Genomic DNA, 13,498 nt, shown 5'->3' with positions numbered 1-13,498 from the left:
TGACTTACTTTACTGCTTTCTTGCATTCTTGTGTGCTTGAAATTGGTCTCACCCTTTTTACCTTGTGTTTTTTTGGGAATCGTGTGAATTATTTAAGCTCTCTATGGACCTAAAATTCTAAACTTTCTACTAAAGTTAAATAATAAAATTTTGACACTAATAAAAATTTAAGCTTAAAATATGCAGGAATTTGAAAATCTGTTTTTAGTTTTTGCATGATTTTCAAGCCATATTTTAAACAGGTTACATAACATGGATATCATCCAAGCTATTCTAATAGGGCATCCATACTTAGAAATTGAATAGATAACTGCATCATTTCACATGCCCTAAGGAGAAATCCCCGTGCTTCTTTAACCCAATCGACCAAGCATAAGTTTTATACTTAGGTTATTGTCTAGCACGTTTGGGGTGTTAGAGGCTTCCCCGAGCCACACAAGAAGTAAGTCCTTCATGGGAGTGTTTCAAGCTTTGTAGTTGAACATCCCTTTCTCTTTCTTTCCGGCGACATCCTCGCCACTTTGGCAAGTATAAGACCCACCTCTTTGAGCTTCACCTGATAGTCATAGCTAAAGTTTTGTTTCTTTGACCTTAGTGTTATTTAGGTCTCGTAGATGACGCAATTCACTGATTGTTGATCGGGGAACTCTGGAAGTGTTGGGTCGACTATCTTCACGAACTTGTAGAATTATGGCCTTAGTAGCTTAGGATGATGGGTATGAAGTACCATGACTTGTTTACCTCTACTTGTTTAGTGATTACGCCTCCTTTCCTTTGACTACCCCATTGAGCCATGTAGCTCCTTTGCCCCCTTTGTTGATGTTGTTTGGATAGCTGACAGACCACTGTCCATTTGAGAAATGATTTGTCTTCTGTCGTTATAGCCCAGTTCAGCCTCAAAGCAGTAGGATGTTTCGTAACATAGGACCTAATTATTTCATACGCCCTGGTCACCAATGAGAAGCTACTCATTTGGGATTGTGAAGATTCACTCTCTCCCCTATGACTCAGCGAGAGCTCAGAAGGCATCGGGATGTTTTCGTGAGATAACCATCCCCTTTGACAACCCTTGCTAGTCGTTACTTTAAATGCAAATACAACTCCTTTAATCAAGAGTATTCTTGGGCATCCTACAAGATGTAATTAATCAAGTAGAATACGTTCCCTTGGGATTGCTCTTGACTCCATAGCAAGCAGTCATTCTTGAATCTCTAGTTGTGGGTAGTTTATGCAGACATTCTTTTTATAAATATTCGGTTCAAGTTGTTCCCGCCCGGGCTTGTCGGGGCGAACACATTTGACCTATCACACAAAGTTTATCTCATGTAGGCTCTCCATGTTTTTCTTTATCTTGTTTGCTTCTTTGTCGCACGTCCTTACTTTTTTTTATTCTTCCCTTTTCCAGATCATTCATTCATATGATATGGAAGAGAGATTTACTTAGAAAGAAGAATTATACAATGATAGACAGACTGTCGACTCCTTCAAAAAAAAAAAAAAAAATGAAAGAGAACAAAAACAATCTGGCAATGCTGCTGGAGATTGAACTCTCTCTTCCTCATAAGAGTTGTGTTCGTTTGTTCTATGGGTCCTAGTGAATTTGCAGATTTGCGGCCTTGCTGGGTGTAGTATGTTCTCTCCACTTTAGGGGTTCTGCTTATATTTATAGTGACATTGTTTCTTTCTTTGTAGCGTCATTATTTTTGTGCCTTTTTAGAGCTTGGACTTTGGATTTACACATCAATTGTTATGGATAGCACCTTGATGCTATTTTATCCTCCCTTCTTTTACCATCAAAAGTTCGGTTGCAACACAATCGCATGCACCGATCTTGTTGTATCTTTTTTTTATTGGGTTTTTTTTACCATTCTCTATTTGTGATCATTATCCCTTTTTGCTTGGCAGACAAGAGAGAAGGTGTTCACGATCTCTTCTACCAAAGGGAACTTTGTTTCTTTCTCTCCAAGTGTTTTTTGTGCTCTCCAGGGTGTCATAAACTTCGATTCCTTTGAACACCCTGTATGGACTACCATTGGTAATCCCACGCCCGCTGAGGCATATGTTTTGTGCCCTTCCCCTAAATAGGGGAGTCGTGCATATCAAGCTACTTTTGTCGTGGTTGTTGGCACCCACCCCTTCTGCAAAGAAGAGACTGGTGCCTAACAACAATACTTCACAGCGCCCGTCTGCCTTTTCTATATATTAGCTGAGAGTTAATGGCTTAGTTGAAGCTTTTAATAAGACTTTGGTAAACCTCATGAAGGAAATCCTTTTATGGTAACAAGAAGGAATGGCATGAGAAGCTCTTAAAGACTTTGTGGGCGTATCATACAATGTATCATACCCCCACTAGCTCTACCCTTTACGCTTTGACACTTGGGTCAAAAGTAATCCTTCCTATAGAAGTAGAACTACATTCGTTAAGAATTGCTCTTAGCAACCACATCAATTGTGACGAAAAATACCCGATATAGGTTGGAAGAGCTCGATAGCCTCGAGGGCCTTAGGCTACAAGCTCAACAAAATCTTGAGCTATACAAAACCCGGATGTCCGAAGCTCATGAGCGAGATCGAGGACCTTCGTGGTTAGAGACTTGGTGTTTGTCCTACGCCGCCCAATTATGATTCACCATCAAAGACATGACAAGTTTGAGCCCACTTGGGAAGGACTTTTAGTGATCGACAAAGGATACGAAGGAGAATCCTACTTACTGATCGATGTAGATGGACCTCATCCAATGCTCCTATCAACGAGTGATACTTGAAGAGATATTATGCAACTTCATGAAATTGATGTTAAAAGCTTATATACTTTATAATAAAATTTTGAGTAATAAATAAAATGCACTATCTAAGACCTTTTTTTTCTATAAGCTGCTAATTGTCGTTATTTTGCACTTGTTAAAACGTCACTTAAAATTCACATTAGCTACACATGAGAGAAGCCTTGTTCTTCTCTTCACATGACCTCTGATGACCTACTTTATGCAGGGTCTAGAATTGGAGCACCCACTCCTCATAAATTGGGTAGCCACACATCTCCCATTCATCTTACATGAATGTGAAATGTGTGCTCGCTCCATTCATCATGAATGAGTGTGGTACATATCCTGTTATGGATCAGTTTAGCTGGAAGGCTAAGCATTCATTTCTAGGTAGACCTTCGTTATAGTCTAGCACTCTATTGATTTTCCCATAGGTGTTGTCTATTACTTTGTTGGGGGAAAGCACGTTGAATCAACTACAACATTCTACTTACCTAGTTGATCCATACCTGAGCAGGATGTTTGCCTGTCTGCAAAATTTTCCCCATCAAAGTCCTCTGGTCAGGTGCTTGATGAAATTACAACGTGTAGGTGGGACTACCTTGACATTCTTCTATAAGAACTCCTCTACTCATTCTTGAGGAATCCCTGGCAAGAGGACACTTCACTACAACTTGCGAAGCACTTTTTTGGGCAGACCATCGTTATAGTCTAACCTTCTTGTTGTCTCGATCGACTAAAGTCGATTATGATTAATACATATTATATGTAAGAGAAGTCTTATGCATTTCTTACAATCGATTGTTGGGTTGTTACCCAAGCAAGGTGTAATTCCATTAGGGTGTCCTACACTAGGCACCAATAATTGATGTAGAAAAGACCCTGCATTTCTCTTACTATAGATTCTCGGACAGACGCTTCATGTGGGTCCTTGTTTAGTTGGAATATTTTAACTCACAGTCGAACCACATTAGCCTCCTCGAAGAGAGCTACTTTGTCGTTCTCAAGGAATTCCCAACAAGGGTCGCGATCATAAAGCTTACAAAAGCTGCACTAGGGTGGACCATCTTGTGTGTTCTATCTCCATAAAAAATCATGCTTGACTTGGCCGACTCGGTTCACCATAACAAGAGGCATGTTGTATCAGCTTAAGCCTTTGCATGCTTGGTTGATCAATGCTCAAGTGAGATGTCTTCAAGCCCATGGAAGTACCCTAAGCGGAACCCTTTTGTTAGGTGCTTGACAAAAGTACCTTGCATAGGTTTGACCATTTCGACGTCCCAACCTTTTATGATCTTGATGATCCAGACTCGGCTTATTCTCATGTCCTCGTCAAATGGATGTGTGACATTAGCTAATGTCCTTGCTCATATAGCTGATCCATGTCCAATTGGGGTCCTATGGTACCCTCTCGAACAACGATACTTCCCTCATCAAGAACTACACTATTCATTTCTTGAGAGAGGCTTTTTATGGATGAATGTAGTTGGACAATCGTAAATTAACGAATTATAGTTGGACAAATGCAACCGAATGAATGACAGCTAAACAAATGTAGTTGGATGAATGATAGTTTGATAAATAAAGTTGGACAAATGGTAGTTAGATGAAAGTAGCTGGATGAATACAACCGAATGGATGCAGCCGAACGAATGGCAACTAGACAAATGCAGCAGGACAAAGGCGACTGGACAAATGTGGCTGGACAGATTACAACTAGAAGAATGAAGCTTCTCAGTGCAACGAATTTTTGGCCATAATATTTAGTTCTTTGATTTCTTATCTCTTTGAAAAATAACTATAAAAAGAATAAAATAATGATAAACATGAAACTATGTATTGCTCACTATATAGGATAAGAGTATGTTTCTCTAGTCTAAAAATAAATTTATTAGATGTGTATTTTCTTTGAATCAATATTATTTTTTAAGAACACGAGTGCTATATTTCATTATGTGCTGACTATTCCTCTATTTTGGGTCTGATAGTCTTTTTTTAGGGAATCATCTTAGGGGCACTTTAGCTACACCTATAGATTTGTCTTAGAGGCACATTGGCTCGCCTTTACGTAGTAGTCTCATAGATTACTAACTTATCTTTATTACGATTGGCTTGATGGCCTTATAGGGTGAATTCCTCAAGTTTTACGAGTGAACTCAATATTTCTATAAGAAGTTTTGTCTTTTTGTGAAACTAGATTAATTGTATCCCTTCAATATACCTAAACTAGAAAGCAATTCAAGCAGTTTCATTAGATTCAAATTTTCACTCGTTTGGGGGTCATAGCTCTTCTATAGAGAGTAGTCATCGTAACTTTTAAACTTTACTTAAGTTTAGATCTCATGTTCTTCAATCCTTAGGTTAATAGACTTTTTCCTTGGCTGAGTTATATTTAGAAAGATTTTCTCCAAAATAGTCCCTGGCTTTCCACCCTTGAGTCTAATAGGGTCTAAGAAATTAGGAGATTTTCCATTTTCTCATAAGAAATTTACTTATAAGGGCCAAGCTCCTTAATATGTTAAATGATAGCCACAAAAGTTGATTCAAATCAACAGAGCAAATCACTGAAAACCACCAAACACCAGCAGTTTAATGGTAGTTCTCTGTGCATATAAATTTTCCCACAAAAACACATCATCAAAATTGAAACAACCAAAGGGCCTGTAGCAAATAAGCCTTTCCAATAATATAAAGGAATTATCAACCTTCACTTGGTTTTCTCCACATATACATTGCAGCAATTAAACAATTCCCAAACTTCAATTTTTAATATGTTGAAAAAAAATATAGAAAAAAAAATATACTCTGCAATTTACAATTAGCAATGTAGGAAAAGGTTTGGAGGATTTACACACATACCACTCAATTCTTATGCATTTACATATCTAATACCTATGCTTTAATTTTTACATATCTGGCACCTTACTTATACATGCAAAATTATATTTCACTTTTTAGAAGTTGAAAAAAATAGTATTTTCGACGTGATTTAAATAATTTGGGCGGCATAAATATAAATAACAAGTTTAAGTATTCGATATGTAAAATATGCAAGATCGGTTGGTATGAATGTAAATGCCTCGAAAGGTTTTTCAGTTACTGAAAACCTTGGCTATTCTTTTTCATGTTACCCATCTCTTTGCTTTCGCCGCTGCTCGAAGCCGATGGGATATGACCATACTCACTAGTTGGTGCACTGTATCCACTGCTTTCAAATCCCTGACTTGCAAATGCCATTTTTCTGAATTTCTTCATGTCTTCATTGTATTGCATGGCATCATAATCTGAGCTAACATGAGAACCATAGACACTGCTATGCCCAGGCCTAACTCCTTCATGCAGATCTTCCAGAGATCCATCTCCTTCCAGAGCCCGAACAATCTATATATGATACAGTAAGCAGAGATTTCAGAGATGAGGATGGCTGTATTTGCAGTGTAAACCATTAAAAATGGATACTTGATGAAGGATAAAATTTTATGTGTTGTAATGTTACCTGACTCATCCGTGGCCTTCGCCTAGCGGAATGGCGCACGGAGGCAGCAGCGCAAGCAATCATTCGTCTCATCTCGATCGGGTTGTATGTTTTTGCCAAGTTTGGATCAATAAGGGCATCAAAGTTATCTTCGTCAAGAGCACGAGCAAGTAAAGGTCTTGCCTGGGGCAACAAAAATATGATTTTGAATAACCTCAAAGGAATACTGATAGAACAATAACGATCAATTTTGTATTTAATATATATACCCAATCAACCAAACTGTCATCCATGAAAGCCTGGTTTGAATCGACGGGGCGGCGGCCCGTGATTAACTCGAGAAGCATGACACCGAAAGAGAAAACATCGGATTTATCTGTGAGCTTGCCAGAAGATGCGTACTCGGGGGCCAGATACCTGAGAAACAAAAACAAAGTAGTGGTAGGGATAAGCAAAAAAATTAAATTTTTACCGGAGAAATATAGGGATATAAAGCACTTGGTAGCCATAATGAGAAAAAAAATCTTACCCAAAAGTTCCCATGACTCTGGTAGATACATGGGTATTGGTCTCTGATGCAATTTTTGCAAGGCCAAAATCTGCAACCTGTAAAATACCACCAGTTAGTAAGCTAAGAGAAGCAGTAGATTCGCAAAGTCAAGACAATGGCAAGCAGTTGAATCTTATTTTTTTTTTATGAATAGTTCAGCATCATCATCATTATTATCCTTACCCCAACTAATGCCATGAATCCTTATTATTCAAAAAACCAACAAATTTGAAGTTGAGGGTATCATTATCTTCGTAAAGTTGAGAGAATGCCAACCAATTAAATGATTCCTTCTCGACCACATTACCCATTCATCCTTGTAGAGTATTTATTATATGAATCTTTTTGTGTAACATAAATTAGGATTATATTTATTTACGTTTTTCTTCATAATCATTTTTCATGTCATATTTAATCACTATTAATTAGAGCTTTATTTTCCTTTGCATTGTCATCCTGATTAGGACAGCAAATGAACCAACTTCCTTGACAAGATATTCATGGCACAACTCCAATAGAACTCGTTCATGATCATTTAATAGCTAAATCAACTAGTTTGGACCCCTTTATAAATTAATTATATTATAAACAACTTTGATTGGTTTGATGTTCGATTTGTTAAAAAGCATATTAAGAAGCTAGATTTAGACTCGATAATATGCTAGCTTAAAATGTGATAATATATTTTTTTAATACTTTATTACAAATTTATTTAATACTTCATATATTTGATGATTACTTTAACTATTTTAATCTTTTAATGAATAATAATCAATTAACCTACTAAGATACTCAGTATAATGCAACATCTACTCATTAAATAACAATTATAAGTCCTTAAAAAAGCTTTTAATAACTTTAAAATCTCATTTTTGAACCTGAAATGTTGGCGACTGAATCGAATTGTTGACTCTCTTCCCTCCCAAATTTTGAATCCCTTAAAGCTTTATAAAATAAACTTAAAAAAAAAAAAATTGTAAACCCTAAACCCTAAATCTGTATCCCTTGCCTCAATGTCCCCGAAGTCCTTGCCATTCAGATCTCACCACAATCGTTGTTTTCACCAATCCATCTTAGCCTTTGCTCCCGTTGAACTCTCTCACTCTTCTCCCACCATTGTTCGCTCACTCCTCATTCATCTCACTACTTCACATCTACATGCCAAAATTTTTGGGGTGGTGGGGGGGGTGGTTTGTGCTCTTTGGAAGGGGAAGTCAAGCTTTGGTTGCCTCAACAATGCCAGATAAATCTCCCTTATGAATCACAATCTAGACGGTAGGTCTTGATGTTCCTTCTCTTTTCTAGTATTTAAAAGCACAATTCTGTGATAAAAACAATTGTTTTTTTTTAGGTGCCACGAGAAGGTTTACCACTTGAAGAATTATGAGACTTGCCCAATTGAAACTGAAAATTTACTCATTGAAAAAGATACTCAAATTTTCATGGATAAGAAAATGTTCAACTTTAACAAATCTCGATTTTAGAGTTTTTTTCTTTTCAGAAAAGCATTTCCTTTCTATTCTTAAAGAGCTAATAGAACACATGCAACGAGATTCGCCAATTAGTTCCACATCTTTGGAATATTTGAAGGAGCAGGTAAACAAAATACAAAAGAATTTCACGTGCGAAGATGCACAACATGACCCTGGCGGCTTACAGATCCAAAAGAAGGTAAAAAAGTAAAAAATTACTTCTGAATATTCTACCTTTGCTTCAAACTTGAAATCAAGAAGGATGTTGGATGCCTTAATGTCGCGGTGAATAATCTTAGGATGGCCTGCAAAATTAACAGACATATAAAAATATGGACAAATTGGCTAATAGCCTTGATTAGGAAAGCAAAATCAGCTTAGAAAAATAAGTGATTAATGGATCAAGCATAGAAACTCACAGTCTTCATGCAAATATGCCAATCCTTTTGCAGAACCAAGAGCAATTTTCAATCGGGTGGCCCATTCCAAGGTTGGCCTTTCTTTACCTGCAAAGAACAGCATAAAAAAATTGTTCCTGATAAAGTAGAAAATACATAACTGATCTAAGGGGCTGTCAGTAAGCCTCATTTATGGCAACAGACACGGCAATCAGGATCACATGAAGGTAAACGCTACCTTTTATGCAGTAAAACAAATCACAACCATCGAATTTTATAAACTTGAATAGCTACTAAGGTCTCATTATCTGATCTTGAATATGAACATTACCAATTAATTAAATCCATCACAATGAAAAAGACCTTTTTACACTAATATGGTATAAATCTTTAGTACTTTATGCATCTATTTAACTTGAGCTTACGTAAGGTTATTTAATTTGGATAAAAATAATGGCACAAATATATTAAATTATTTGTGCTAGTCTACATTAAATTAAAAAAATTCCTAATTGGAAAAAAATATTGTATATGAGTTAATGCTGAGTGCGATTTTTGGTATAAGAAAGATAACTCTACAAAGACAGAACGGAGCATTAGGTTTAATATTAAATCAGTGAGAGGGACGAGTTATTTTAAGCTTGATTAAACCATTAAACTGGGTTAAAAAATACCCAAGCCTAACTTGAGCTAAAAACACATTTCAGGCTTGTACTTTTAATGGTTAAGTTAATCCCCAGAATAATCCTGATCTAAACAAGCCTCATAGGATGATATGAACTTCTCGTGAGTGTGACATCCAAATATTCAAAATGTTAAAAGCAGGTATAATAAATTGCACAATTTCATCTCCATCAATGTCATCATTGACCCAGTTGAGAGACCAGCTTTATGTATCCTTCTCAACTGTTGATTCATTTTAAGAGCTATATTTCACTGATTGTTGTATATTTAAATTCCTTTACATAACTTATGAGCCCTCCTCTACTTAATCACAAAGACAATCTTTTATAATCTACCATTTAACTATCACCAAAAAAAAAAACCAATAAATTTATCACCCATTACTACATTTTCTGAACAAAGGTTTCAAGTTTGGCGCAAAGACGTAAATGCAAAGAAGAACAAAAAGAACAAAAAGTATAAAGGTCAAATTGGTTCTTACCATGCAAATGGAACTCCAACGTATTGTTCGGAACAAACTCATAGACAAGCAGTCTCTTTCCATCAGCAATGCAATATCCAACCAATGAAACCAAATGTCGATGATGAACACGACTGATGATTTCGACCTCTGCCTGGAACTCACGCTCGCCTTGCCCACTGCCAATCTTCAACTGCTTAACAGCAACTTCTTTACCATTTGGAAGCATTCCACGATGAACAAATCCAAAGCCACCTTGTCCTAAGAGATTAGCATCAGAGAAACCATCTGTTGCCATTGCTAATTCTTCATATGTAAATGTGCTCTTTGAAAAGCCAAAACCAAGGCCCGGTGATGGTGGAAGTAATTGATTTTCAGATCCTGAATAGCTCGAACCAGAAGCCCCGCTGCTGCTCGTAAATGGTGATGTAGGAGGTAGGCCTCCAACATGAGCTGTTGGATGCATAGGATTTGGGGGCATTTTGACAATATAATCAGCTGGTGGTGGAGCATTGTGATAATTGTGATGTCCATATGGTTGATCTGATTATAAATTACAATGAATTAGAACTTCAGCTTTAATATGAAGCCAAAAACAATTTTAGAGTTGAATTTGAATTATGAAATATTTTATATAATAAATGGACTGTTAGAATTAGTAGCACTATGTTTCATCTTAAAAGTTACATCCTGGTTTACAAGATACAAACAAAAAAACAATGAATGTCCATCTATTACGATCATCTTCTTAATAGACTTATCTCCGCTATAATGTTGTCCCAGCTATGCAAACCATATTTAGGTGGTTGTGAACAAAATGATTCAGATACAAATTGTTTGAATGTTTTGGCAGTTTTCGCTCTTTAGGGTTTAAATAAATTGAAAGCAAGTAAATCTGAAGGAATTGAAAGAGGGAAAATGATAGGAATTGAAATTAGTTTCACCCACTTGTCAGGTTGTTCAGAAAGTAAGGTGGTCTTTTCTTGTTTGGTTAATGCAAAATTAAGTTTTAGTTCTCTGTTAGGAAAGAAAATGTGAATCACAACAGAATAATTTCTCTTCCCATTTTTTATAGGGGATGGGCAGAGAATTGTCTATGGACAAATGTACCTGCGCTACTTCAATTAAAAATTATATTGGAGACAAACACCCATATAAAATGGTGAAGTATATAAATGCGCATTTGTCATTCCTTCAAACTGAACCAAACATACCCTAAATGGGAAAATATGAAAAATAAATATAAATGAATTAGTTTTTATCCAACCCAATAACAAAAAAAAAAAAATCGATGCATTTAATTTTTATCCAACCTAATAACTCATTCATTTAAAGAAGGAATGCATGCTATTTACCTGCATGTATTTTAAGAAATTACAACCAAGCAACCCTCAAGCAAAATCAATTTCCTACGAACTACACCCAAACCAAGCATCATGATGTAATTATGCCATGAACAGTATTTCCTTCTTGATAATTCCTCGAATCCAAGCACAGACCTCCATGAATTCATGGTATTTTGCAAAATCATGCGAGATGTTTTTCAATTAAACATAATTGTTAATTACTTTGTGCTACAATACAAATTAGCAAAAATCTCAGAGTACCGCCTTAATGAATTGGAAGCAAGCAAACTTAATTTGAACAAGCAAATAGAGGAATCGTCAATGAGATAATGAAGAACGAGTCAATTAATAATGCCATAAAGGATATTATTTTAGCCCGCAGAAAAAAGCAATAACAAAGTAAAAAAAAAAACCCTTGCTACACCACTGATGCCCTAATCTGACAATGACATCCCTCAGATCCCCAACCGCCAAATACGACAGAAATATGAATGGAGAAGGTAAGAGACGTCACCTTTCACCGGTGGAGGGGGCAGCGGAGCACCGTAATGATGGTACGCTGGCGGAAGAGGCTGCGATCGACGCTTCTTCCTAAAGCAACAGACACAGACAATACCCAAAACCAACAGAATCACCACTCCGCCCACAGCCAAACCGACAATAATCCCTGTTGAATTCGAGTTGGATGACGAGGACCGTGAAGATGGCGGCGAGGGGGGCGAACCATGAGAGCCTGACGAACCCGGTGGGTTATTTGAGGATGATCCCCCCGATGGAGTTGAATTCGACGGAGAGGGATTTCCCGGAGGCGAGGGGGTCGTTGGAGTTCCGATCGGAGGAGGAGGAGAAGAGGAAATAGGCGGTGTCGCGGCTGCCGGAGGCGGCGGAGTAGAGGATGTAGGTGGGCTCGCCGCTGCCGGAGGCGGCGGGGATGAGGATGCAGGGCTCGCCGCTACAGGAGGCGGCGGCGAAGAGGAGGAGCTAGGTGGGGTCGCGGAATCAGGAGGCGGGGGAGAGGAGACCGGCTGAGGAGGGGGAGCGGTGGAGTTTGAGGGTGGAGGAGAAGTGGAAGGCGATGGTGGGGTGGTGGGATCCGGCGGCGGAGGTGACGGCGTCGAAGGTGAGGTTGGTGAGGGGGCGGCCGTCGGAGAAGGAGAGGAAGACATCGCCGCGGTGGTCCGTTCAGCAATAGTACCGCTCTCTCTCCCTCTCCAATAACGGCATTAATTTTGGTAAAAGTTCTTTTAGCCCGGATGTTTCGGCTGACCATAGACTTCAGCGTGGGGCCACACGGTCGAGCCGGTGGTTCGGACCGCGTTTGCAGCTGGATGATGGACAGTGACGGGGAAACTTCTCAAAACATTCTTCTCCTTAATAATTCATCAATTCCACCGCATTTAAAAAATAAAGGGTGAAGGAATATATTCGGAATAAATTAAATAAATAGCTAATGAAGTTAATATTTGTGATTATAATGACTTTCCAAAGATTAAGATGATATTAATGTTTTCATCATATGGATGAATATAGGAGAGATTTAAATTTTATTAAAGACATTTTGTTTAATGATGTTTACATTCATAATCAAGATGACATTGCAAATGAAGTTATTGTTTGTTTTTCTAATCTTTTTAATAAGTATGAAGAATGATTTACTCGTTATGATCATTTTTTATTAACTTTTCTGTTAATAATGTGGAATTTCATTCTGTAATTCTTGATTTTTTTTCTGATAAAGATATTAAAGATGCATTCTTTTTTATTGGTTCCGACAAGAATCTGAGGTTGAATGGTTTTACTTCGAAATTTTTTTAAAGATACTTGGATTTTTACTGGTTTGGATTGTAATTTCAAATGTTTGATACTTGGATTTTTACTGGTTTGGATTGTAATTTCAAATGTTTTTTTTTTTTAATTCATTAACTTTTTCGTTGAATTAAACATATTGTCATAAGAATAATAATGTTAAGTGTCTTAATGATTATAGACTTATTTCTTATTGTAATATGATTTACAAAGTTATTGTTATTTTATTTTCTAATCGTCTTAAATATGTTCTTCCTAGAATTATTCATTCTGCTCAATATGCTTTTATAAAAGGATGTGATATTGTTGATAATATCATTCTAGCTAATGACTCCTTTATTATCTTAATTCTAACAATTTTTTAAATAAGTTTTGTGCTAAAACTATCTTATGAAAGTTTTGGATAAAGTTAATTGAAATTTTCTTTTAAACCATATGCTTTATTTGGGGTTTCCTCCTATTTTTTGTTTGTTGGATAAAAGCATGTATTGATAAGGTTAACTTTTATGTTATTATTAATAATGAAATGAAATGTTTTTTTT

The 13,498-nt window shown here is 36.9% G+C and overlaps 1 protein-coding gene across 1 annotated transcript; it reads right to left on the bottom strand.

The window, feature by feature from the left end:
- Positions 1-5,733: 5,733 nt before the first annotated feature.
- On the bottom strand, positions 5,734-12,408 carry LOC110020992 (proline-rich receptor-like protein kinase PERK1). Its single transcript, XM_020719303.1, has 8 exons — positions 11,665-12,408; positions 9,826-10,347; positions 8,682-8,768; positions 8,497-8,567; positions 6,770-6,846; positions 6,510-6,657; positions 6,262-6,423; positions 5,734-6,146 (listed from the first exon to the last, which is right to left on the bottom strand). The coding sequence occupies exons 1-8, from the start codon at positions 12,314-12,316 to the stop codon at positions 5,862-5,864; spliced, it is 2,004 nt and encodes a 667-aa protein (XP_020574962.1). The 5' UTR covers positions 12,317-12,408; the 3' UTR covers positions 5,734-5,861.
- Between the last annotated feature and the right edge of the window lie 1,090 nt (positions 12,409-13,498).

This window comes from Phalaenopsis equestris, unplaced genomic scaffold, assembly GCF_001263595.1.
Source record: "Phalaenopsis equestris unplaced genomic scaffold, ASM126359v1 Scaffold000114, whole genome shotgun sequence".
Lineage (NCBI taxonomy): Eukaryota > Viridiplantae > Streptophyta > Magnoliopsida > Asparagales > Orchidaceae > Phalaenopsis > Phalaenopsis equestris.
This window is presented reverse-complemented; position numbering and strand designations above follow the sequence as displayed.

Excerpts from the sequence above, each read along its gene's own strand:
- LOC110020992 (XM_020719303.1), bottom strand. The coding sequence starts at position 12,316 with ATGTCTTCCTCTCCTTCTCCGACGGCCGCCCCCTCACCAACCTCACCT. Across the intron at positions 8,568-8,681 it reads GGCATATTTGCATGAAGACT|GCCATCCTAAGATTATTCAC; the intron begins GTGAGTTTCTAT and ends TTAATTTTGCAG. Across the intron at positions 6,847-8,496 it reads ATTTCAAGTTTGAAGCAAAG|GTTGCAGATTTTGGCCTTGC; the intron begins GTAGAATATTCA and ends GGTATTTTACAG.